At 35.1% G+C, this 27,108-nt stretch overlaps 1 protein-coding gene across 1 annotated transcript; it reads right to left on the bottom strand.

Annotated features, from left to right (window-relative positions):
* Window positions 1–15,358: 15,358 nt before the first annotated feature.
* Window positions 15,359–22,870, bottom strand: LOC138324249 (uncharacterized). Its single transcript, XM_069269327.1, has 2 exons — window positions 22,793–22,870; window positions 15,359–19,792 (listed from the first exon to the last, which is right to left on the bottom strand). Exons 1-2 carry the CDS (start codon window positions 22,868–22,870, stop codon window positions 17,849–17,851), a joined length of 2,022 nt encoding a protein of 673 aa, XP_069125428.1. The 3' UTR covers window positions 15,359–17,848.
* Between the last annotated feature and the right edge of the window lie 4,238 nt (window positions 22,871–27,108).

Genomic DNA, 27,108 nt, shown 5'->3' with positions numbered 1-27,108 from the left:
TCCACACCGCTGTAGTACGTAATGAAAAACTGTTTTTTTTCTCTTTACAGTGTTACATTGTTGAGGGTATACTTTTAAAGAATTTCCTAGTCTATTTCCGGACAGCGACGAAACTTCTTTCCACATCTTCAAAACTCCCGTGGCTTCACGATCGTACATTCCGTTGGTTATTTTGTAAATTTCTATCATATCTCCTCGCTGTTTACTGAATGCTAATGTTGGTAACTGTAGATATTTTAGTCTGTCTATGTATGAAAGGTTTTCAATTTTTGTTGCCCTTTAGTTTAAACATATTTTATTGGAACAAAAGGATTGGGCACAAGTTATTTCAACTTATATCAAGCCCTCTCCAACAGTATTACATATATACATAATCAACATTTGAAGATGGCAGACTTAAAACATTTTTCAGAAACGAAATTTCATCATACTCAAAATCAATATAAACATAGAATTAACGTAGTAGTTTTAAACATACAAAGTACATTTCCATTTTTTCTTACAAACTCCGTGACGGATAGAGAGAGAGAGAGAGAGAGAGAGAGAGAGAGAGAGAGAGAGGGGAATGACAGAGAGAGATAAAGAGAGAGAGAGAGAGAGAGAGAGAGAGAGAGAGAGAGAAAGAGAGATTAAAATCTTTTTGTATCAAGAATGTATTTTTGAGTTTCATTAATAATAAATTCATTTTCGTTATATGTTAAGTTAGAATCACCGAAGAACAAGGTTTGTAGGCTGAGTGGTATATAATTGTTTAAATTTCTGTAAAGCTCTATACGTTGCCGAGCATATAAGTTGCAATTAAAAAAATAATGATATGCGTCTTCACGTTCAAATCCACATGCACAGCTTTAGTCGTCAGAAAGATTTACTTTGAACAGGTCATATTTTAGTATACTTGATTTATTTCTTAGTCTGCAATGCAAGATATTAGTTTTCCGGTCACCAAGGAGAAATAGATAGGATGGACATGAATTATGTTTTTTTACGGAGGGTATCTCTAAAAGTGCTAAATCTGTTTGTATGTCTAATATTAGTATCTAAACTGTTCCAGAGCCTTAAAGTTGATGGAAAGAAAGACAAATTAGTTGTTTCCAGACGGTTATTGGGTAAGGTGTAATTTTCGGAATCTAGTGTTTTCTGAATTTAAAGGAGGGAGTAGAGTAGAAAGATAAGAGGGTGTTAGTCTATTATGTACTTTGAAAAATAAGTTAATTTTACGTCTAGATCTGCGGTCAGATAAGGTTTCCCAGCCCGTTTCGGAATAAAGAGATTGCTTACTCGTATATGAAGGTAGTCCTGTCACTATCCTGGCAGCTTCTAGTTGAATTTTCTCTAATTTGTCAGCATCAGCAACACTACACCCATCCCATAATTCAAAGCAATACTCTAAAGTTGGTAGTATATATGTTCTATAGATCTTGTTCAGTGTATTACGGTTTAAAATATACTTTAATTTTCTTAAGATACCAACTAGTTTTGAAGCTTGTTTAGATATATGATTTATGTGGTAGCTCCATTTACAGTTTGAATCAATAAATACACCGAGGTGTTTATGTTGGTCAACAAAGTCTACACTTACGTTATTTAAGTTGATGTCAATAACATGGTCTAATTCAACATTAGAAATCAGCAGAGCGTCTGTTTTAGATGGATTAAATTTAACTAACCATTTATTCGCCCAAGTTTGGATAGAAGAAAGATCGTTATTAATTTTATTTTCGATGACTAAAGGAGATTCATCTGAACAAAGTAGTGAAGTATCATCAGCAAATAGTTTTGAAATACAATCAAGATTATCGGTTATATCATTAATATACAAGATGAATAGTAAGGGACCGAGGACTGAGCCTTGTGGCACTCCTGCATTAGTTTTCTTTACAGAAGATCTGCTGTTTCCTACGAAAACCTGTTGTCGTCTGTCAGTAATATAGTCAACTAACCAGTCTAATAACATACCAGTAATACCATAACTTATTAGTTTCACTTCCAGCCCCTTATGCCATACTCTATCGAAGGCCTTTGATATATCACAAAAAATCAGACATGTTGGATGTTTTTTTTCTAGATTTTCACAAATATGGTTAAAATTTCTATGAGTTGATGTACAGTGGAGTGGCCTGGCTGAAAACCTGATTAATATCTATAGATAAGAGAATTTTCAATTAAATAGTTATTCAAATATTTGGTTATTAACTTCTCAAAAACTTTACCAACTGTGCTGAGTAGAGATATAGGGCGGTAATTAGAAGGTTTAGATTTATCACCATTTTTATAATAGGGCATTACAAGGGCATGTTTCCAAGCTCGTGGGAAAATTCCATTGTCTAACGATGACCGAAAAATGAGAGATACGGGATAGAGACCTACTGAGCAGTGTTTTTTAACATGTTGTTACTAATAGTATCAGGCCCTATTGCTTTATTAATATTAAAGGCCCACTACCTTTCCGAAACGGCTTTTAATTTTTAAAATGGGAATGTAAAACAAGATCGATAATTTTGTAGAGTTGCAAAAGTTATTAGCTTACCGTTAATACTACATTTATCATCACCTTCTGAACGATTTGATTAGAATAAATAAAATGTTTAGTTTCATAAAGCGGGTCGTATTATGTTTCCCGCCGTCGTCCTAAGTACCGCGCTGTAGTTTATTATCATTGCGCCAGACGGCAAAACAACGAATTGACTCTCAAATGTTTTCATATATTACGCAGGAAATCTTGCATATGTTGGTGTCGTAACCTTATTTTAGATCATCGGTATGCATTTTCTGATGTTATTAAAGTTTTTTAAGAAACCTTTATATTTTGCTCCGGAAGGGTAATGGGCCTTTAAGAGATTTTAAAATGTCAGTTATGTCGTCAGTTGTGAAATGAATGTCTGTTAACGAGGAGTCCGTCCTTCGGTCAGCAGTTGGTACGTCTACGTTAGTGTCGTCAGTTGTTGAAATAGATACAAAATAATCGTTTAATATGTTAGATTTCCTATCGTCAGACGTTTCTGTGTCACTTGTCATAGGATTCGTAAGTGGTGGTAATGAGTTTGTCTTGTCAGATGTCTTTATAAGGTTACGAACAGTTTTCCAGAATTTTTTTGGGTTGGAGTCAGTGAAGGTGTCTAATAGACCGTTAATATTCGCATAATATAGGTCTTTAGTCCGTTTCTTTAAGTTATTTACGTGATTGCGTTGGCGTCTAAATCTATTATAATTATTGTCGGTGCGGTTAGTCTTAAATGTCTTAAGAAAGCGGTCTCTTTTCCTTATTTCACGTCGTAAGTCTGTATTAAACCATGGCTTGTCAGTCGGTCTTATAGTAATTGTTTTTGTCGGGATACATTGGTCAGCAAGTTCTAAAAAATGTTTTGTAAAATGGTCACACATGTCGTCAGGAGAGCGCGACCGTGAAAAAAAATCTGTCCAGTCTGTAGAGTCAAGTAGGTTATTAAACAGTTCATAATTGGCATCAGAGTAACATGTTGCCCTTCTTTGTACTCCTTCGATTTTTTCGATGTATTTCGCTTTGTACGGAAACCAGATAGCACATGCGAAATCAAGATGAGTTCTCACTAATGATTTATATAATAATAGAAAGGTTTCTTTGTCCAAATTTATAAATGCTCTTCTTATTATTGCCATCATCATATTTGCTCTTTTGATTTTTTCAAATATATGGTTTTCGAATTCGAGGCTGCTATCGATCATTACTTTTAAGTCTTTTTCTACTTGTGATTTCTTTAGAGTTGTATCAGCAAGGTAGTACGTGCAATCGTTAACACTTGTCCTTCCTAAATGCAAGTGTACACATTTCCCATGATGCAATTTCAAGAGCCATGTATCACACCATGCTACCATATTATGGAGATCTTCTTGTAGAATGGTTTGATCATTTTCTTCAATGATAACTCTGAATATTTTCGTGTCATCCGCGAACAGGTATGTCTCAGAGTGCAGAGTATCCGGGAGGTCATTTATGTATACATCAAACAATATCGGACATATAACAGAATACAGACCCTTGTGGAACTCCAGATGTGACGGGTCTCCAAGCCGAAATATTTCCATTAATTACAACTCGCTGCTTCCTATCATAGACAGTCAAACGCTGACGGTAGGATTTTAAAGTTTCATTTAAAATGAGCTTAAGAAAATACCTTCATTTTGGGGTATATTGCTACATGGTTTTTATAAAATCACTTGGTTATTGCACACAATCTTTTTAAGCAAGACAAATCTTCCTTAATCAAATCTGCTTTGGCAGACGATACTCTTTATGAAATCACGCGATAGTTCATGAGATAATTAGGTGTAACTTCAATCCAAAGTTGGTGTAAGTGTGCAACGTTACACCAAAATGGTTAACTTTACACCAAATTTTGAATTGAAAGTGTAACGTTATACCCCGGTGGTGTTACTTTACACCAACTTTTACTTGAAAGGGTAACCCTACACCACAGCGGTGTTACTTTACACCTGATCTCCGTTTGAAGTTTACCTTACACCATAGTGGTGTTACTTTACACCAGATCCTAACTTGAAAGTGTAACCTTACACCACAGTTATCAATATTTCACATGTTTTTTTTTTCAATATTTGTTTAAAATGTTTAAAATTCTTTATGTAGGTCCCTGGTACTGTTTACCGATCGCCAGGTGTAATACATTTTGTATAGCCACGCCTCGCGCTCACAAACGCACGTGTTTCTATTCAATGTCGGAGCAAACATTGTAGCACACACAATACAAAATACAAAGTCATGTGCGGTTTGATTGACAGCTGGCGATCCGTCAAACTTCTACAAGATCTCATAGAGTACAGACCCGACGTTGTTGTAGTTCGGCTTGGAGGTAACGACATTTCTGCTACTTCATCCCCCAACGAGATCTTTCAGCGACTCCAGACACTTCAGACAGACCTACTTCGAGCCGCATACAGAAGATTTACTTAGCAGAGATGATTCTCCGACGCGGAAACCTCACCAAGTCCCCGGACCTGACACAGACATCTTTCAACAAACAACGGAACAAGATCAACCGATTGACACAGATGTTAAGTTCCTTGACCACTACCTCCACGACCTTGTTCATCTTAACGACACCGGACTCCAGACACAGTTCCTTTCAGTGCGTAGGCCAATGTTTTTGTGATGTATGTGTACATATTGACATTTTACTTCTGTAATATACTTTTTGAACATTATCTGTATATAGCGTGCAAAATGTTTTGATCTAATTAGATTCTATGTGAACGTGAAATGTGCCATGTAAAATAATTGTGTATTGATAAATAATAAAGAAATGATATATTTTATATGTATTTATGTATGTATTATGTGGACTGATGTGTATGTAAATAATGTTTATATATTCTAATAAATAAATGATTTAATTCACTCTGTGTCCTGTCATATTTTATTTTTTGACTATAAATCAATAATAGGTTAGCATTACTTCTAAAGGCTGTTAGCTAACAAGAGTCAATCACCTTGACATTGATATATATCTGTATACATGCATGTATATATATATATTAATTCAGTTTGATATCCTTACTAATAAAAAATGAGAAATTACTGAAAGCTGCACTCATGTCCATTCAGTTCAGGTTGTCTTCAGGTCCACCATATCGGCATTAACTATACAGTAAGCTAACCCTTTTCTACAAGCTTTGAAATTAAGTGTTCATATTTTTTATACATAAATAGCATCAACTTAGTGTATTAGTGAATAATATTGCATAAAACAAAGATATATTGCTTCCATACACGAATTAATACTCTAAAACCCTGTTCAGGTCCTCCTTCAGGTCCCGTTCAGGTCCGCCATATTATCGGTACTGTAAGCGACCATTTTGTCGAGCTTTATAATTAAGTCTTAAAAAAAAATTCACAAAAGAAGACATCAAGATGTGACATCAGAGATATTGCATATATGTATATGCATTTGATACTGTAAAACCCCGATCACGTCCTCCTTCAGGTCCCGTTCAGGTCCATTCAGGTCTTAAGTAGGACTCCATGAGACATAAGCACAATTGAAAACATACCGAAAACAGGTCCCTAACGAATGCATATGGCTACGTATCCCACTCTTGATCTGTCGTACGGCAACCAAGGATCAATATCGTAATTATGTAATTATGTAATTATGTAAATTAACACCGTTGTAAGCTCAATGGCTTCTGGAGGCGTATCCTTGTATACAATAGTTGTCCAATCAAGTAACATTAAAAACATGTAGGAGTGAATTTAGAGGGCTCATTGTGCCAGTGCTTGTTCAGGCGTGACTTAAATGAGTTCAGAGTCATTGCAGATACCACATTTTCAGGTAGACTGTTCCATGTATCCACAGTTCTACTGTTGAATTTGTTCTTTGTGACATTCAATCTTGCCCCGCGCTTCAGAATCTTTTTTGAGTGCCCTCTGGTGACAGTAACAGGAGACATCGTCAAGAGCTTGTCCTTGTCCATAATATCGATGTCATTGATTATTTTGTAGACCTGGACAATATCTGCTCGTTTCCGTCGATATTGAAGACTTGGTATTCCTAGTGATCTGAGACGTTGTTCATACGTCAGGTTGTGTAAACCTTTCACTCTTTTTGTAGCTCGTCTTTGGACATTTTCAATCAAAATTTGGTCCTTAATGGAAATTTGGTTCCAAACGCATGATCCGTATTCCAGATGAGGCCTGACAAGAGTTTTGTAAAGGTTCAAAAACACGTCTTTGTTGATATAGCTAAATGTTTTGAATATCAATCCTGTAATTTACATGCTGACTAAATTTGAGGTGAGAATCGAATGTAACACCAAGATCTTTTTCCGAACTACATTTGCTTATTTCTTCATTTGTGCCCATTTTGTAGCAGAAGTTGTCATTTTGATGTAAATTTCCAATAGACATCTGTTTGCACTTTTTGGTGTTAAATTCCATGTTCCATGTCTCAGACCATTTAATAACATTGTCGACGTCGTTCTGTAGGTCTAGTCTGTCTCTGACACATCCAATACCCTTCATCAGCTTAGCGTCGTCGGCAAACATTTTCACGACCGAGTTTAAAACTTCAGGCATATCATTGATAAATATCAAGAACAAAATCGGCCCGAGGACGCTCCCCTGGGGGACGCCGCTTGTGACGTCACGCAGAGCAGACAGTTCGCCGTTCATACAAACTCTTTGCTTCATACCCTCCAAAAAATCTTTTATCCATCCTAGAATATTTCCTTTTATACCATATTTTTCCATCTTAAGTAGTAATCGACTATGTGGTACTTTGTCAAAGGCTTTGCTTAAGTCGAGGTAAATGACGTCAACGTTGTTTCCTTTTTCCATTTCTGACGTGACATAGTCAATAACTTCAATAAGTTGAGTCACACACGACTTCCCTTTTGTGAATCCATGTTGGCAGGTTGAAAAAAAGCCATTCCGTTCCATATGCGTTCTTATTTCGTCTTTAATAATTCGCTGTAATATCTTGCAAGGAACGGAAGTAAGACTTATCGGGCGATAGATTTCTTTTTTTGTTTTTGAACCGCTTTTATGAATTGGTGTTACCAAAGCATTTTTCCAGCCGTTTGGTAATTTCTCTTCAATGATGGATTTATTAAAAATGTTTTCGAGAGGTTCCAGAATTTCATAGGATGTCTCAATTAACAGTTTGGGATGGAATACATCAGGGCCAGCAGAAGAATTTGGTTTTAACTTAGAAATCGCCGACTTGATTTTTTCTTTTGTGATGTTAATATCTAGCAGTGGAGTGTCTACATTTCTATCATTAAAATGGGGTAGATGATCTGTATCAGATTCAACAGTAAATACACTGCAGAAGTATTCGTTGAGCAGTTCAGCCTTTTCTCTGCTGTCACTACATATTAAGCCGTTTGAGATCTCCAAATTTCCTACAGTTTGTTTTATTTTGGTATTCGTCCTCACATATTTCCAGAACTGTTTCGGGTTCTCCTTTATTTGATTGGCGATATTTTGTTCGAAATGGTATTTAGATGCTCTAATCGAAGTTGTTGCATGATTTCTTGCTCTTTTATAATTTTCCCAGTTTTCTGTTGTATGGCAATGTTGATATTTATACCATTTCCTTTGGGTTTTTTTTATGTTTTTGCGTGCTTGTTCGTCTAGAGGAATGCGGTTCTTTGGACGATCCATGGTGATTTTGCTCACTGGTATGTTATTTACTACTAATGTTGATATGGTTTCAGCGAAAATCTCCCATGATTCCTCGGTACCTTTTCCGTATAGCAACGCTTGCCAATCAGTATTATGTAGGCCTTCACGTATGTTATTGTAGTTTCCTTTGAAGAAGTCTCTTTTTTCAATAATACGCGAATTACAATCACTGTACAAGTTCAGATTAAAAACCAATAACAAGTGGTCACTTCGGCCTAGGCCGGGCATATGTGCAATATTGTCTATCATACCTTCCTCATTGGTAAAAACTAAATCCAAGCAATTAGCAGTTTGTCTGTCTCTGTATCTTGTTGGGGAAAGTACATGTTGATGCAAAAACAAGTCTTTCGTTTTCTCTACAAAATATGTAGCTGGATGGTGTGCAGAGACTGTAGTTGATAAAGTGCTCCAGACTATTTCTTTATAGTTAAAATCACCAGTGATAAGTATATGACTGAAGTTTAGTTGTTCTGTTGCTGATAATAGATCTAATAAATTATCATTGTTGTTGGAATCGTACGGCGGCGTATTAGGGCCACTATATAATTTAATTTGTCTTGTACGTACAAGTTAGTATCTTGTACGTACAAGATAGTATCTTGTACGTACAAGTTAGTATCTTGTACGTACAAGTTAGTATCTTGTACGTACAACTTAGTATCTTGTACGTACAAGATAGTATCTTGTACGTACAAGATAGTATCTTGTACGTACAACTTAGTATCTTGTACGTACAACTTAGTATCTTGTACGTACAACTTAGTATCTTGTACGTACAAGTTAGTATCTTGTACGTACAAATTAGTATCTTGTACGTACAAGTTGATATCTTGTACGTACAAGTTAGTATCTTGTACGTACAACTTAGTATCTTGTACGTACAAGTTAATATCTTGTACGTACAACTTAGTATCTTGTACGTACAAGTTAGTATCTTGTACGTACAACTTAGTATCTTGTACGTACAACTTAGTATCTTGTACGTACAAGTTACTATCTTGTACGTACAACTTAGTATCTTGTACGTACAACTTAGTATCTTGTACGTACAACTTAGTATCTTGTACGTACAAGTTACTATCTTGTACGTACAACTTAGTATCTTGTACGTACAAGATAGTATCTTGTACGTACAAGTTAGTATCTTGTACGTACAAGTTACTATCTTGTACGTACAACTTAGTATCTTGTACGTACAAGATAGTATCTTGTACGTACAAGATAGTATCTTGTACGTACAAGTTAGTATCTTGTACGTACAAGTTAGTATCTTGTAATATTGAACACTCTTTAAAGGCAGTGTGGCCTGGTTTATAGTCAAAATGGACACCCATGAAGCTATTCGTACATTCCATACACTTGGTTTGAGCCAATTGGATATATTAGAATACCTTGCGACAGTTTGTGGAGTTGTGTTAAGTTTACGAACATTGAAAAGAAAACTTCGTCTTCTTGGACTTTTTCGTAGAAAGCATTTTACAGACATAATCAATGTTGCCATTTTTATAGAAAACGTCATTTCGGATTACAACAAGTTACACGGTTATAAATTTTTGCATTTAAGATGTATCCAAGAAGGTTTGGTAGTATCACAGGAAACTGTAAGACTTTTGTTGCATATACTGGACCCAGAAGGTATAGAGACTAGGCGCTCAGGGCGTTTGCGAAGAAGACTTTACAACAATCCTGGCCCAGATTTTCTGTGGCATGTAGACTCCTACGACAAATTAAAGCCTTATGGTATCTGTGTAAATGGTGCAATTGATGGATTTTCTCGTCGTATAGTTTGGTTAGAGGCATATGTGACTAGTAGTGACCCGGCAGTAATTGGGAGCTATTTCATGAATGCTGTAGAGTCGAGACGCGGGTGCCCAAAACGAATCCGTGCGGATCGTGGAACAGAAAATGGTCACGTAGAAAATCTACAAAAGTATCTAAGGTACAATCATGAGGACGAGTTTGCAAAACGTTCCTTCATATATGGATCTAGCAATCATAACCAGAGGATAGAATCTTGGTGGGGCTTTCTGCGCAGACATCATGCTCAATACTGGATGGACATATTCCACAGGATGAAGGACCAAGATGACTTTGATGGAGGATTTCTCGATCGAAACTTGGTACAATTCTGTTTCCTGAAACTAATACAGGTAAGTGATATACATATTCCTTTGAAATGCTGGCCATGTTTGTTTACAAATCTTATTCTTTTCCACCCTTTATGTGTATATACATTGTAGCACTATGTAGAATACGATTTTTACCTATTTCTTTTTTTATCTAGAACCCTAAATCGTCTAAAAATGGTCAATAGGCACTCTGGTGGGCCGATATTGATATAAACTCTACCTAATTCTCAGATTCCCGTGCCCGTAAAAGGGGCAAAAGGGTAAAATATTCCACCCAAGGTTTACACAGAAATAATATTATACAACACAAAAACCTTCGATATGCGATGATAACGTACGTACAGAGATGGTCGTCGTCAGAGCTACGTTTACGTGATTCCGTCTCGTTGACCGTGTTGTATAACATCCAGCGGTGAAAATGTTATAATTCAATTGTTTCAAGTAAAGTTATTAAATTTTACAAGATAAAAAAATTCTAACATAAGTTGATAAACCTTTTAGATCTCTGTATTGTGTCATTGAATTTAGTATTATCATTTTCCACTTCCAGGTTCTTATCGAAATTAAGTAAACAAACCAAAGGCACGTGACTTTATCTTAAAACATGTAATGCATATTACATTGTGAATGAGGAAAATAAATCAAACTATATTCTTATTTATAACAGGATGGCCTGGATGAAGTGGTTGAATTATGGAACACTCATAGAATTCGTCCCAGTAGGAACCAAGTATCACCATCTGGTAGACCTAACACAATGTATCACCTACCACATCTGCATGGAGCACATCATCACATATGTCCTGTCATGCCTGCAGAGATACAGTTATGCAAGGAAGTGTGTACTCTGAAAAAGAGGTATACTTGCGACAAAACAGTTTTCAACTTGTGTTGTGAGCTCATGGATGAGAACAACAAGTTTCCACCTACAAACGCAAACGAAGCTAAGCAGCTGTACCAGTTTCTTCGTCACAGAATTCTACATGAAATCCTTTAAATCCTTGTTTGTTTGTATGATTAAACTAACGTCAAATTAACAGCCAGGGTCAAGTAAGGACGGCCTCCCATGTATGCGGCGTGTTGCGTGTATGAAGTGCGGGTGTGTGTTTTGGGAGACTGCGATATATCCGATATATATGTGTTCTTGTCCTTTATATAGTGCTACAGGTATATCACTGAAGCATGTACTCCAACAATGTTAGAGGTAAAGCACGATGAGACTCTTTTGATCATTGCCCAAGCAACACACCTTTAAATCCATTCTGAGTGTTGGTAAAGTTGATCGAACGTTCCTGCTGCAATTGCAATACATATTTTCTACATGCATAATCACTGACAGGTATTTGTTTGTAATAAAGACAGATATGAGACAAAATGCACTTCATGATATGCCTGTATGAATATTACTAATTTCATTGTTGCATCTTCAATGCATCTATGATAAGTCTGTATTTCATGTGAGTGTTTTTTCCTGAAATAAATATTATTCATTAAATGATTAAATTTCTTATGTTTGATTTTTCGTTTTTGTTTTATTATGGTGTAATTATACATATATACATATATGCCACATTTTTCTTTTCATATATCAAAACATCTTGTTTTATTACTGATCAGTGATACAAATTCCTTTAGCATGAAGCATTGTTCATAAGTTTCTCCTTCTTAGCAAAAAAAAAAAAAAAAAAAAAAAAAAACAAGAGGCGCTGAGGGCCTGTATCGCTCACCTGGTTTGTAATGCCAAGTAATGTTCTGAATACAGGTTCATTGTTTCTTTTCTGAAGGAATTTGAATATTTACCTCTAATTCCCTATTTGGCCCCGCCGCTCCCGCCCCCCGGAGGGGGGTGGGAGTGGTCAGAGCCAAAATTGACACAAGTTCTGTTCCCCTTCTCCCAAGGATGTTTGTGGCCAAATTTGGTTACAATACATGCAGAACTCTAGGACAAGTAGCGCTTTATAGGATTTACCTCTATTTCCCCTATTGGGCCCCGCCCCTCCTGCCCCCAGGGAGTCAGAGCCAAAATTTATACAAGTTCTGTTCCCCTTCCCCCAAGGATGTTTGTGGCCAAATTTGGTCACAACCCATGCAGAACTTTAGGACAAGTAGCGATTTACCTCTATTTCCCCTATTGGGCCCCGCCCCTCCTGCCCCCGGGGGGTCAGAGCCAAAATTTATGCAAGTTCTGTTCCCCTTCCCCAAAGGATGTTGGTGGCCAAATTTGGTTACAATCCATGCAGAACTCTAGGACAAGTAGCGCTTTATAGGATTTACCTCTATTTCCCCTATTGGGCCCCGCCCCTCCTGCCCCCAGGGAGTCAGAGCCAAAATTTATACAAGTTCTGTTCCCTTCCCCCCAACGATGTTTGTGGCCAAATTTGGTTAATATCCATGTAGAAATCTATGACTAGTAGCGATTTAAAGGAAATGTGGACGGACGGACGCCGGACGCCGGACGCCGGACGCCGTGCCATGACATAAGCTCACCGGCCCTTTGGGCCAGGTGAGCTAAAAAAAACAACCTTGAAAATATTATTCCTGTTTTGGAAATTATCCGACATATTATTGATATAATGCGAAAAGATTCCCAACATTCCGTTACTCAGGTTACCTGTTCATATGGGTCCAATTGTAATATTTAGTACAGATGACAATAACTGTACGTTACTGTTTAATAATTCCTGTTTTCGAACTCGTCTGAGGTCTTACAGATATACATACTCAATATTCAAAAACTGAAGGCAGTTCATATAATGAAGAGAACAAGTGGCCTTATTTTTTCTTTTTCTTTTTGATAGTTACTCTATTATGTAATGGTAAAAATTAGAAGAAAAAAAGACGTTACCTATAACCTAATGCTTAAAATTCCAATTTGCTTTTCAAACATTAAACAAAACCAAAATTAGCTTTCCCTTATATCAGGAACTATTATCATTAATACCCATACATAAACTATAACCATAAGCTTGATCCCCTCCCCAGGGGGCAACACAAACCCTGGGGTCATATATAATAGACATTTTTGTAAAGGATCTTTTTATCTGTGAAGAGTAATTGTTTATACCGTTTCTGGAATTTTAGAAGATTTTTGAAGTTTAAGGTTTAAATGGTTAATGTAGAACCTATTTGGCCCCTTTTGGTCTCTCCCCTCAGACCCCTGGGTGTCAGTCTGGAAAATTTTATCAATGAGGGTTAAACTGCCATCTCATACTGATTATTCTGACAACAGTGAAGATTTCTCAAAAATATGTCTTCCCTATATAAACTATAGTAAACTTGACTCCCTCCCCTAGGGGTGGGACCATATAATTCACAATTTTGATTACCTTAGGCCAATGAAGGTTTCTGCAAAAATTCAACGAATTCGGTTTAGTGATTCTGGAGAAGAAGTCGTAAATGTAAATTACGAGAGCCATATGCCCAACTTAAAGCCACACAGTCAACCACAGTGGACTGTTATTTTTGATGTACATCAAAAGGATCAAATAACCTGCATCTTCTGTTGCCTTCATATTTACTGCGACATAGTCCAGGGGCGAATATAATGCGAGTGATAGTAACTTCTGGAGTATAGAGGATGAGAGGATCAATATAACATTCACTGTGTTATCGTGTTCACAAGGAAAAGTTTACGCACGATGACAGACAAACAAGTATTGCAATAGATCACCATGACCTATGGTCAGGTGTCCTGAAAACCAAAGTCTTAAATATGACCAGAGATCGCAGCTGTATCTTGGTGCTTACCATCAAATGAACTTTATTAGATCAAGATGTCTGTAAGACGGCTGGTTTTAACTCTTCTTCCACTTTAAAAGCAATGTGAAGTTGTATATTGTTGGTTAAGTTTGGTTTATTTCTGTTTTACGACCTAATAAGAGCCAGGGTATTTTAAGTATATTTGAGGTTTAGGCAATGAATGAAAGACGGAGTATCCATAGCAAAACACCGACCTAACGTTAAACAAGAGGCCCATGGGCCTTAACGGTCATCTGACTCATGGCACAAAAAAAAACAAAGTCACAGTATAAAGTAGTGGTTAACAATTAATATAAACAATACAAGGAACTCCTTAGTTGAATATGTAAGTTTCTGTAATAGGTAAAGGTCATTTGTTGAACAAACTTGGTAGCCCTTCATCCATATATGGTTGTAACCCATTCAAGGATTAAGGAGGAGTCAGATTTTTAAAGCCAAATTTCAGCAAAGCTCCCATTTTGGACCCCGCCATTCTATCCCCATGGGTCTTACCTCGGTAATTTATAAAATATGATTGTCCTCACCTAAAGTTCCCCCTTCTGAGCCCCGCCCCTCTGTCCCCATTTACCATCACTTTCTGAACAATTTAAATAAAAATCAATCAAATTTTGATTTTCATAATATGGTTATCTTATGTTTCCAGACGGCAAAAGTGAAAAATAATCTTCACTGCTAACATATATTACGCAGGAACTCTTGTATTTGATTTTTGTTGTAATATAATTTTAGGCCATCAATATATACTTTCTTGGGTACAAAATGTTTAATGTTTAACGTTTTAAAGACTCTTTTGATCCATTTGTTTCCTTTTTTCTGGACCAAAACATAATTTCAATTATGTCATTTTTACATTTTGCACAACAAAGTTACTTTCAAAGAATGAATTCAAGTATTGAACTTCTTTCAGATAGCATTTCAGTTGACATTCATAATCAATATGAATGCCACCTGAGAGGAGGCAAATTCCATAAAGCAGTCATGTTGAATTTGCCTCTGTTCAGTTGGCATTCATATTAGCTATGAATGCCAACTGAAAGACGTTCAATGCCTATATTTACATTTGACAACAATTTTATAATGAAATCCCAAGAATTCATTATCTATAATAATCATAAAAGTCGGAACAACCATTTGAACAGCCATCTTCCGTGATTGCTGGCATGACAATTGTGATGTCACAATGATAATGACGTCATAATCAGCAAATGGCAGTTCATAGATTGATGAATGCCAACTGTTACGTACCATGACAGTAAAAGAAAATATGAAAACTAAACATATAATTAAAGTGCATTATTTATTGCAAGAAAATAATTTTACATGTTGTAGATTGCAATAACTGTATTCGCCGTAATTAGCGCTCAGGGCGCTTAAAAATTGCAACAAAGATACACTTATTAGCGAACCAAAATGTAAGTTGTGGACGAAAAATGTCAGCCATATTTTAGCTCTTTCTGTACTAATAACACATAAATCTATTTGAGACGCATTATTATGTTGTGATTTACATCTAAATGACTCATAAGTTCGTGCAATATAGGATAAAATGCTGATGTCAGAGGCATCACATGTTGTAAAACATTGTTAAATCCATGGCATGTGGGCACTCATACAACTTCATCTCCTTCTCCAGAAAAGGGGAGAGCCGCTAATCACAGTGATTACCGGACCTACATCGTCAAACACATTTTTCTATATCATTTTCTATCAAAATGCTGGAACTTTAAAGCAATTAGTACATACATATCATTTGTACATATTCATGTAACAAGAAGCACAAGAGCCTTGACGGTCATCTGTCAACATTGGCAACAGTTGTATTGGAAATTCAGGTAAGTTACAGCTAAATCACACTGGTAGAACATACAATTTAAGAAGTTCAAAATGTGTTTTCAAGATGGCAGCCATAGCAACGATCTTGGTTTTCAGATCCACTCGAAAAACAACAACACTTGGTAATTTCAGGTAAGTTTCAGCTCAATCCCAATGGTAAAATTTGAGGGAGAAGTTTAAAATAAGAATAGTTTCCAATGGTGGACGGCAAACAGCGGACGAAGCATGAAGGTTCAGGATGACTAAAAAATGTTGAACTAAAAACAACGAATTGATGCCAGTCTACAGGCAGTTAAACATGGTTAAACAAAACAAAACAATTTATAATAGTCTATAATGTATCAAAATATACCATGTACTTTTATGTGTATGTCAATCAACATATATATTTTGGGTTACAGTTGTAACTACATGTATATATGTCTATATATATATGTCACTAAAACATAAACCGTTAAGAGATTTGGATTAATATAAAATTTATTGCCCTGGTGAGAGGGAAGACTTGAAGATTAGTTTCCCCATGATAGATCATGTTTCATGTATCTCTGGGAAACAAATCTTCATGGCTCCCATCTCACCAGGACAATAAATGTTTATTACACAACCTCTCACTATGAACATCCAACAAATAATTCATCATTGAAAATAAGAATGATGTTAACAGAAAAGGCATTATCTTTCACTTATATTTTGAATGCATGCAATGTTTATTTTGAGGACAGATTTATGTCATTGAATCATTAAGATGCAAACAAAATTGAGCTCATTAGTCCTTTGCACAGGCAAGATAAAATTATCAGTAACATTATTGAAAAGCTAATAACACAATGATAATATAATAAATTCTAAATTAAGTACATGGAAAATTTAGCATGAAAGCAATGTAAGAAAATAATGGGGAAATATCCATTAAAGAAATGACCTTTTCCTTAATTTGAAGGATACAGACATACATAATATATATAATCACCAATAGAAGTAAATTATAAGTAGCATGTACATGTACTAGCACACTGGCAGTAAAACAAAGGGTCCATCTTTTCTTGGACTCTAAAATCCATCTTTAATCATTGTTATATTTCCTCAATATTTGAAAATAAAAACATAATATTACTTAAGTGTAATTCTTGGGTTTAAAGTTGTAATAAAGTTTTCTGTATCTATAAAACAAATATGCAAATATTCGAAAATTAAACTGACTTCATATTTGAATAGTAAAAATGTTGAAATTGGCATCCCTAGTTATTACATGTCTCCATCCAAAAATAGGAAATGTATGTCCAAGACTTATTAGGATGTAAGTTCAAGAATGAAGTTAATATTTTCTTTGACAATTAATTTCTATAGAAAATCCGTTATCCATCATTTCATTGATGTCTATAGCTACATGTGTTTCCCTTTCAAAGGATAAGGACTTGCAGTTTAAGTGTGTGGTAATTAAGAAATTAATAGTTGTTATCATTAAGGGATATTTCTGCATTTATTTTGCATTCATGAATTAAAAATAAGTCATTTTAAAGATTAACTGTCCTTTTATCATATTGAAATCATGCAGTACCATCTCTTTGTCCAAGATCAGAAGTATAATATTTCTAACACTAGTAGACAGTAAAAGTCTTGGACCTTGGAGTTTTCATCTCAATGTACAATACACGTATATATTTTTACAGCTTGATATCCAATCCTATATACACCCAATAAATAATTAAGAGAAAATTCAGCTTTGTTTACTTCTAAAGAACACTTGTGTAAAGTCTTGAGTGAGAATTAGGAGTTGAGCTACTAATATTAGAAAATCCCTTATTCTCAACTATTTAAAGACCTAACTAAAACACAAACAATTACAATGCAACCCTTGCACGAAATGAAACACAACATTTTAAATCTTTGGCAATATGGTCTTGGATGACTAGTACCACCAGCTCATACTGAGTGATTTTAGAAATGTTCAAGCAATGGACATTTCCATTGATTCCTTTCCACCTGAAAGAATGTTATCAAATTCTGAACGAAGTTCTGGATAGGTTTGATATGTGAATGGTAGCTCTAGAGAAGGTCCACATGTGTGCGCAATCGGACGTCTTGCAAGTCCCTCTAATGGCGTGAAAATTATTTCTAATTTTTCAACACACATAATATCACTTCCTATGAGGTAGCGCAAGAGTCTACTGAGAGAATGATTATCATTCTGCGCTTTTACATATTGTTTGAAGTATCCTAGTGCCTGTGTTTCCTCTGCAGAATTTGGTTGTGCACTAATGATCTTCAGAAGTTTCTTCACTGTTGGTTTCCTGTTGTCATATATCTTTGTCAATGAATCTGTGTCTTTACTTCTAATAGTGAGAGCTTGACGAGCCACTTCTGACATCTTATCCAAAGCATATTTTGGCTTTTGAATTAGTTCTTTGTGCGCCATTTGAACAAATGCATGACGTATTTCATCAGACGCAGGAACACGCTTGCTTCCCATTCTGTCCAGCAAATCAATAAGGTCATCTCGATCATCATCATCCAGAGAATCCAGATCCGCCATTGCGGAATGTACAATATCTCTATCAGTGTTGCTCAGGTAAAGTGCAAAAGAGTCCATCAAGGATTCTGATGTAACGCTTTCCTCACCAAATAACATGGCATGCATAAAGACAGGGGCCAGCATAAGGGGTAGCACTCCATGTTCAATGTAACCTTTTGTAAGAATGCGTCCAACAGATTTCCATTCTTCTTCCTGCCATTGTGGATTCAGTGATGGAACTCTTGCTTCCTCACCTTCGGCGAATCTTGATAAAAATTCAGTCCAAAATGCAGTGTATGCATCCCTCGAAACACCATTATTATCAACACCTGCTTCATTTACAAATGTCATCTGCAGTGGTATTGATAGAATGTCAGGGTCTTTAAATGCTGCCAACATGTCTTCAAGTATTTTCACTCTATGTATTTTCAATATTGTTTTCTTTGGCAACAATTCAGTGTCTGGGACATCATTGAATTGCATGATTTCATCATTTGGAACTACATTTGTGGTGGGTATGTGTGTGGTGACATCATATTGCCTCGGTTGATTTGAAAAAATTGGGAATATGACATCATCCAGAACTGGTGCAGATGATGAGGCAATGGTTTCTGTACGAGTCCCTCCATCTGTGGCACTGGAAGTTGTTGACATTGTTGAAGAATCAAATGTGTGAAGTGAATCCGATGCACACACTGAATCCAAATAATCAAACAGATCTAGATTGCTTTCATCATTGGAGACTGTTTTATCTGACTGAGCCTCAAGAGAAGATGTTGTTACTGTTGGTGTACATGTGGTAGTTGTTGCTGTGATGTTTCCAGGTGTGCATTCAACGGATGTTGACAGATAAAACCTTAATATTCCCATTTTCATTTTGTCGTACAAAACCGCAACAGTGATATCATGTGGTAACGTATCCTGTACAAAATCCAGCAAGTCACAAGTAAAATTGCTCACGCTTCCTTTCTTGGAATTTCCATTCGGAAAAAATAGTGACTTGGCATGAGACAAGATGTCTTCCTTTTTTGCATTCCTGTCAATTTCTATTGTTCTTTTTCCACCTCCATTTACTGTTCTTACTTGTTTTCCATTGTGTATCCATCCTAATTCAATTTTTCTGGGTTTTTTCTGGGCATGCTTGTTTCCACACAAGTGTTTGGACAGTTTTCTTTTTGCACTTTCTTCATCACCAGACTTATTTGTTTCCTCGTCTTTCCGTAATGACATTTTGCGTTTTAGACGATTAAGCAATTCCTCTCTCTTTCCTGATTTCTCCCCTTGTTGGCAAATACTTCTTAAGTAGGCCCTGTCTCCTGCTGCAAGAATAAATTGCGTCAATGTTTCTTCACTCATGAACTTCACTGCATTTGTGTCAATCTGTAAAATATCAATTAGGAAAAATTATAAATTGCACAATTATAACATTTTGTTACATTATAAAACAAATACGGTAAACATGATTATTTTAGTGCAGTCAAATTTTATCCCAAATGTGGAAAACTGTACTTTTTAGCGCAGATATGAACAACGCAATTCGATGGTTCAATACCAGAAATATTATTTTACACAATTTCGGGCTGTACATGAATTAGCGTTTCAAAGACAGCGCAAAAACTGCTAAAATAAAACTACCGCTAAAATAAGGATGTTTACAGTAATAAAATAGGCCTTAATTGTCACCAGAGTTATGATGCATAAATCAAACTATAACAAGAGGCCCATGGGCCTTAACGGTCACCTGAGTTCGGATACAGAATGAAACAAAGATATATAAACACTATATATTGGCCCATCAGGCCCTTGAAGTCAGTCAGAGATTTTATAAATTTGACTTTTTAATCTATGAAAATTATTTGGTTCCATCAAATCTGTGAATTCAGAAGATTTTTGAAATTTTAGCCATTTTGACCCCTTTTCACCCCGCCCTCTGGCCCCTAAAGGTCAGCTAGGACCAATATTGATAAGACGTTAAAATGCTATCTCAGGCTAATAATTCTAACCCAGTTTGACTAATTTCCTATGGAAACAAAGTAAATAATGTTCATAAATTTGTTTTCCTTATATAAACTATAGTAAACTTGACCCCCTCCCCAGGGGGGAACATGAGACCCCAGGGTCATATAATTCACAATTTTTGTAAAGGACCATAAGATATTTCAATCTAAAATGAGTATTTGATTCTACCATTTCTGGAATTTCAGAAGAAGATTTTTGAAGTTTTAGCCTATTTGACCCCTTTTGGCCCCACCCCTCAGGCCCCTGGGGGGGGGGGGGCTGGGACCATATAATTCACAATTTTATTTTACCTTTGGCTATGGAAAGTTTCTGCAAAATTTCAACAAATTTAGTTCAGTAGTTTTGGAGAAGAAGTACTAGTTGAAAAAGTAAATTGTTTATCGCCATACGACGGACGATGAGGGACAAAAGGCGATTAGAATAGGTCACTTGAGACTTCGTTTCAGGTGACCTAAAAATCCCAAAACAAGTCGGATTATTCAATTAGAACCAATTTATTTTTTTTCTATTATTCTTTTATTGTTTTTTCCAAACTATAGCACACCAACACTTAAGTTTTCAAGTTAAGGCTCACTCGATTGTGAAATTTATAGGTGGATCATGAGAGCAACTTTTTGTTTTTGGTCTGTGTCATAAAATTGTTTTAAGGGTTGGTCGGGTGTATATACATTAAACATATAATGTGTTGGCCTAATACAGAACAATATGCATATCAATTCGTTCTACATTCCTTATGAAACATATAACAAGAAATATTGACAAATTTCACGACATTGTTAAGTATTTAAATTGATACTGTTGAAATTCCAAATTGTTGATCAATATTTTTAGGCAGCTACAACATGTATGGTGTACCCATATCCGAGCTAAAGTCACACACGTTAAACAAATGCAATACATAACCACTGAGGAGTTGATGAAAATTATTTTTAGACAAGAACATGCATCTGATAAGGTAAACATACTACTGAAAGAATGATTTGAGTAGTTCTAGACAAAAATTTCTTTACTTCACTAGCAAGTAAGGGCCAGGGTTCGGCATACAAGACATCCAACCACTATGTGTAATGGCGGATAGTACGCGAGTTTGAACATTTCACATACATTTCACTACATTGGACTTTTCTGGCATACTACAGTAAGAACTGGTTTGCTTCCGAAATATGTGCAAACTACTGTTAGACTGAATTGCCCCTTTAATATATTTTAAAAAAGGGTATCATAGTATTTAAGTATGGTAACACCATGGACATTTGACATGACATTTGACCTTGACATGTGATCTTTTGGTTGTCATAGTAACTAATTGGGAGCTTATCAGTAATTACCAATATTATTATTGATATCTACAATGATCATTCTTTAAGTTTCTGAACCAAAGTTATCTATATTTATGGAGGTAAGTTTTTCAGTTTTCTTTATGTTGGATTTAGAACATTTATGAGAATGACCCGTATATTGACCTTTGTTAGCCTAGTTTTAGTAACAGTGACCTTACAGGTATCGTCTGGAAACCCAACATTTGCCAAAACAAACTATTTTTTAGTAACAATGACCTTTGTAGTTGACTTTTTATCCTCAGCATCAAAGCTGTGTTACAACATACGTAAGCCACCATTGTACAAAGTTTCAACAAAATTGATCAATCCATTCTAAACCATTCTAAAGGTATTGCCAAGAAACCAACATCTGGACATACATATACACTATACAGACAGACTGACAGCTACAGACATCTGGACAGACTGATTGGCCACTATACAGACAGTCAGACATAAATACAAATGGAAATGTGTGACCCTGACAAGGTTTATGCCAAAAATGAAATAACATTGCAGATGATCAAGTCATATTATATGTACTTAAAGGTCATAAACTACCTTTGAATAATTTGATACATTTACATAACTTAAAACAGAGTGTTATAAGAAATTTTTATGGAGGAATACCATTGCGGGTCCATACCATTTACATTAAATTTCACGTAATAACAAAGATAGAAGACTTTAAATTACTGTATGAATCAATTAAATTTTCTCCATTTTATAAGCTAGTTTTTCTTGAAATTGTATTTTTAGAGATGTGTATAACGTACAGGAGTGACAATATATAAAATTGTAAGAAGATGGACATTTTTATAACAGATGGAAAGTGTCATTTTAAATAATTAACAGGTTTTAGTCACTGTGTTATCAAAAATCACCAATTTCACTTAAAGTTGTATTGCTACTAATTTCACTGCAACGATATGTCACTTAAACATTTGATATTTGAACATTGACATTTAACTTGATGATTTAGCTCCCCAAAAGCATAAATGGATCAAATATTCCTGGTTTTGAATAAAGCGCCTTCAATCACCGCCATCAATCGGAACACCTCGCCCACTTCTTCGAACATTCGGAGAAAATGACGAGGTGATCCGATTGTCACCGCCATGTTCAGTGACTTCGGATTTTGTCGGATTCCGAAGCGTATCACGTGACTGAAGTTCGACACGACCTGCACGTGGTGAGCCAGGTAACTAGCGTAAGCGCACATGTGTTTGTTTACGTTTTCCTTCTGGCTAAGATGAGCAAATCATGCTGGTATATGTCCATAGAATGGGTATTTGAAACATCAACATGACACATTGCCGTAAAATATTGTGTGTATCAAATATTGTAATGCGGAGCATTATTTTCTTTGTAGATCCAGTCTGCTGAGGTAGACCACATGTTTTGTTTATAAACAAATTTTCTCTTGGTTTCACAACTCTCGTGTTACTTCGAGATTGTCGTGAGGATGTTCGAAAGAGTTCGGAATAATTCGGGATCTTTCGAGCCTATTTTTCACGTGTACACGTTAAAAAGATTTTTTACTTTTATAATAAAGAATACCTCTAGTGCTGCAACTTTATAAAAAGTGGTAAAATTAGAAAGTTTAAAACTCAAACAGACGGAGAAAAATATGTATAACACTTAAACAGTTTTCACTAGGACAAAAAAAGCGAAAGTGATAGACCATACAACTTTAAACATATGCGTTAAAATTCAGCAGACTTGTGATATCTTACTTATGCATTTTTTAATCTTACATTTGTATTTTGCTATATAACTAATTACCAACAGAAAGTCTAAGTCACTTACTGTTACTATAGATTCCTCTCTTATTGCAAATTAAATAGACTTACTACAAGTAATTGAGGATTTCTATTATTATTGCATCACACATTACCTTAAAGCATACATTTGAATTTCATGAACATTTCTACAGCAAAAATTATGTTGAAACATTGTTTGTATTTGTCACTCCTGTCGGTTACATCTATATCTGAGTCAAAGTCACTCTGTTACAAGATAATTTATCTCTCTTATCGCAAAAACAAACATACTTACAATTCCTATTATCATTACACAACATATTGCCTTATTGTTTATTTAACCTTGAAGCATAAAGTTCATTAAAAATTACTTAGTAAATGATTGCTCACATTGTCACTCCCGGAGTGTTACACCTGTATTCTATCTGACTCTGATATCGATGTCACTCCTGTTATAGGACAAAAAGTTGTTGACTGTGGATTTGCAGTTACATGTATTGGAATTGTTTCTTTAAATGACAGTTCAAATGTAAAAACATGAATAAAGCAACGCTGAACCCTAGACAGTTTAATAAAAGTGTATATAGACTTTAGTAGTTGCATGTCCCCCCCAGTATGTTCCCCCCTGTGCCATTGGGACGATTGGTCAAATCGACCATGTTGATGAGTCTAATTTGAATGTACTGTCATTTTTGTGATATTTAAATCAAATCCTTAATTTCTGTTGAAACATAATCATGTTTCTACACATGTGAAATTACATCATAATATTTGAAATATATTTTGACCGATTTATTAAATTTTGATTTATTCACTGCATTGTCAGTTTGGGCAATCTCTATATATAAACATGTGAAATCTATATTGAAATAAAGCAAAAGTTGTTTACATTTATTTGAAGAACATTAACTAAAAATTTAAAGTGATGTACATTAAAATAATGCAGAGTGTCATATACATTGTATAATTGATGTTGTCAAGAGACATGTTTATAATAGATCTGTAAGGTGTTTACACATACACATGTATAAAATACAATACTTTTATCATATACACGTGCATATCAAGGATTTATAACTACATAGTACATATGTGTACATATCAATTATTATATTGATCTATAATTATATCATTATTACATGTACATAGATGTATAGTATAGTTGATATGTCGGATATACCCAATGTAATTGGTACAAATGTCTGCCACATATATATATATATATATATAAAAAACACAACTATAAAACAGTTAGTTGTGTTTTTTTATGTATATGGAAACCATCACATGGACATTGTTCTTTTTTATTTATATATATATATATATACTGTACATGGGGATACAGGTAGTATACGTACATGTTCGGTATATACACTAGTACTGTACCTACATAAATGACTTGTGTATACTGTAAACTCAAGGCACACGTACAGGTCTGTCATTATGGTCACTACTCACTAGGTCTATATCTATGGCAAGCCGTTTTGATATTTAATACATAATAGCTTAAGTTAAAAAGTTATTTAGCTTAAGTTAAAAAGATTTTAGCTTAAGCTAAAAAGATTTCAACTTAAGTTAAATTTTTTTTTTTGCATTATCACTTTTTTTTCACTTAAGTCAAAAAATCTTTTTGACTTAAGTTGAAATCTTTTTGACTTAAGCTGAAAAAAGTGATAATGCAAATAAACCTTATTCAACTTCAGCTAAAACAAATCCGGTTGTAGATAAGTATATCGTATTTCCAATATTCCACCTGCCATCCCCTTCTATATATAATGGGTTAGGCTAGTCCATTTGTACGTTCCCGACAAGCTTGAACAGCCATATTGCATAAAACAAAATGGCCGACGACGTACCATCTGCAATTCAGATTAATATTTGAACGGTATCAAATCAACTACTTCAAGGTAACCACAACAAGAAATGTTTTCTGCCTAGAAGACATTGTAAATATGGCGCCTTCCATTATTTTTCAAGATATCCATCTTGCTAGTAAGAAAATAAAGGTGCTGGATTTGAATAATGTCTTATAAATAATTTTTCGTTAAAAAAACCTGGTGTATATTAAATAATCTTTTCAGCTTAAGTAAAAAAAACTTTTCAGCTTAAGTTAAATAAACTTTTCAGCTTAAGTTAAAAAACTTTTCTACTTAAGTTAAAAAACTTTTCTACTTAAGTTAAAAAAAACCTTCTCAGCTTAAGTTAAAAAAAAACTTTTCTACTTAAGTTAAAAAAAAAACTTTTCAGTGATTAATTGTAGCTGGTCTAATATGACTTTTTAACAAATGCAATTTTTTAGATGAGCAACAGGAGAATGTGCTAAATGAACATTTAACTTATCAATTAACAGAAAAATGCAACGTGCAATTGGTATTCGGCATATAAATATTGGGAGCCGCCATCTTGTTAGGCAGTTGTCATCGCATGCAAAGCAGTTTCGAAACGGCGACTGTGATTGGCTGTTATGTATGGAGTGTTTTCATTGAATGAGTATATTGGACTAGTCCAAAGGCGATTTCACGGTTGACTTCACATTTTTTGCATGATCACAATTTCGATGGAAGTGCGATCGATATATTTTTACACTTAAGTTAAAATAAGTGTTATGCTAAAATGAGAAATCTAACTTAAGACAAATTCTTTTTGCATTATCATAGTGCAACTATCTTTTCAACTTAAGTTAGAAAAGAGTATTTTGCATTATCACGTTATTTAACTTAAGTTAAAAAGATTTTAGCTTAAGCTGAAAAGATTTCAGCTTAAGCTGAAAAGATTTCCACTTAAGTTAAAAAGATTTCAACTTAAGTAAAAAAAAACTTTGATTATGTAAGTTTTTTTTAACTTAAGCTGAAATCTTTTTAGCTTAAGCTAAAATCTTTTTAACTTAAGCTAAATAACTTTTTAACTTAAGCTATTATGTATTAAATATCAAAACGGCTTGCCATAGCTAGGGAAAAATATGTAATTGCAATCAGTACCAATTTAACAATAATATTAAGCTTACTAAATACAAGATTGTATAACACTGGTATTATAATAACCTATCATGCACATGAAGCAGCAGAACAAAACAAATTGCTGTACTGTTTTGAGTTTTGCACTAAAATCAGGTTCTATATACCGATGCACTGCGTCGCTCGACCACATACCAATGTTTTTAATCATGTCAAGGGGGATCCCCATTTTAGCAAGCCAGGAAGCCCCACCCCTACGAAAGGAATGACCCTTGATATTGGACGGGTCTATTCCTGCTAAGGTGAGGCAGGTATGCAACTTATCACGAAAGTTTTTATAAGTCAAAGCAGATCCATCCAATTGCTGAAACAATGGGCCCAAAGGGTCTGCAGATATGGACTTGGCCAGAAGCATTTGAAGAGCTTTGGCTGGACACAAATCACTGTCTGCTGAAAGTTTTGGTAAGAAAACCTCTGCTACTCTTTCCCTGTATTGTATCGTTTTGGACCATCTAAGTTGCATCGTGGCCTCCCGTAAATCCATATAACCCCAAGAACATGCTAGTAAATCTAGTCTACGTAGATCACGGTGCGGATTAAAACGAGAATGTACCACAATATTTCCTGGTCTCAGAAGCCCA

The sequence above is a fragment of the Argopecten irradians genome, chromosome 5 (genome assembly GCF_041381155.1).
Source record: "Argopecten irradians isolate NY chromosome 5, Ai_NY, whole genome shotgun sequence".
Classification (NCBI taxonomy): Eukaryota; Metazoa; Mollusca; class Bivalvia; order Pectinida; family Pectinidae; genus Argopecten; species Argopecten irradians.
The sequence above is the reverse complement of the archived record's forward strand: the minus strand, read 5'-3'. Positions and strand labels throughout refer to the sequence as shown.

Coding starts and splice junctions, on each gene's coding strand:
- LOC138324249 (XM_069269327.1), bottom strand. CDS start 22,870: ATGGCGGTGACAATCGGATCACCTCGTCATTTTCTCCGAATGTTCGAA. Junction 19,793..22,792: donor AGGTGTTCCGATTGATGGCG/GTGATTGAAGGC, acceptor GATATTTTACAG/ATTGACACAAATGCAGTGAA.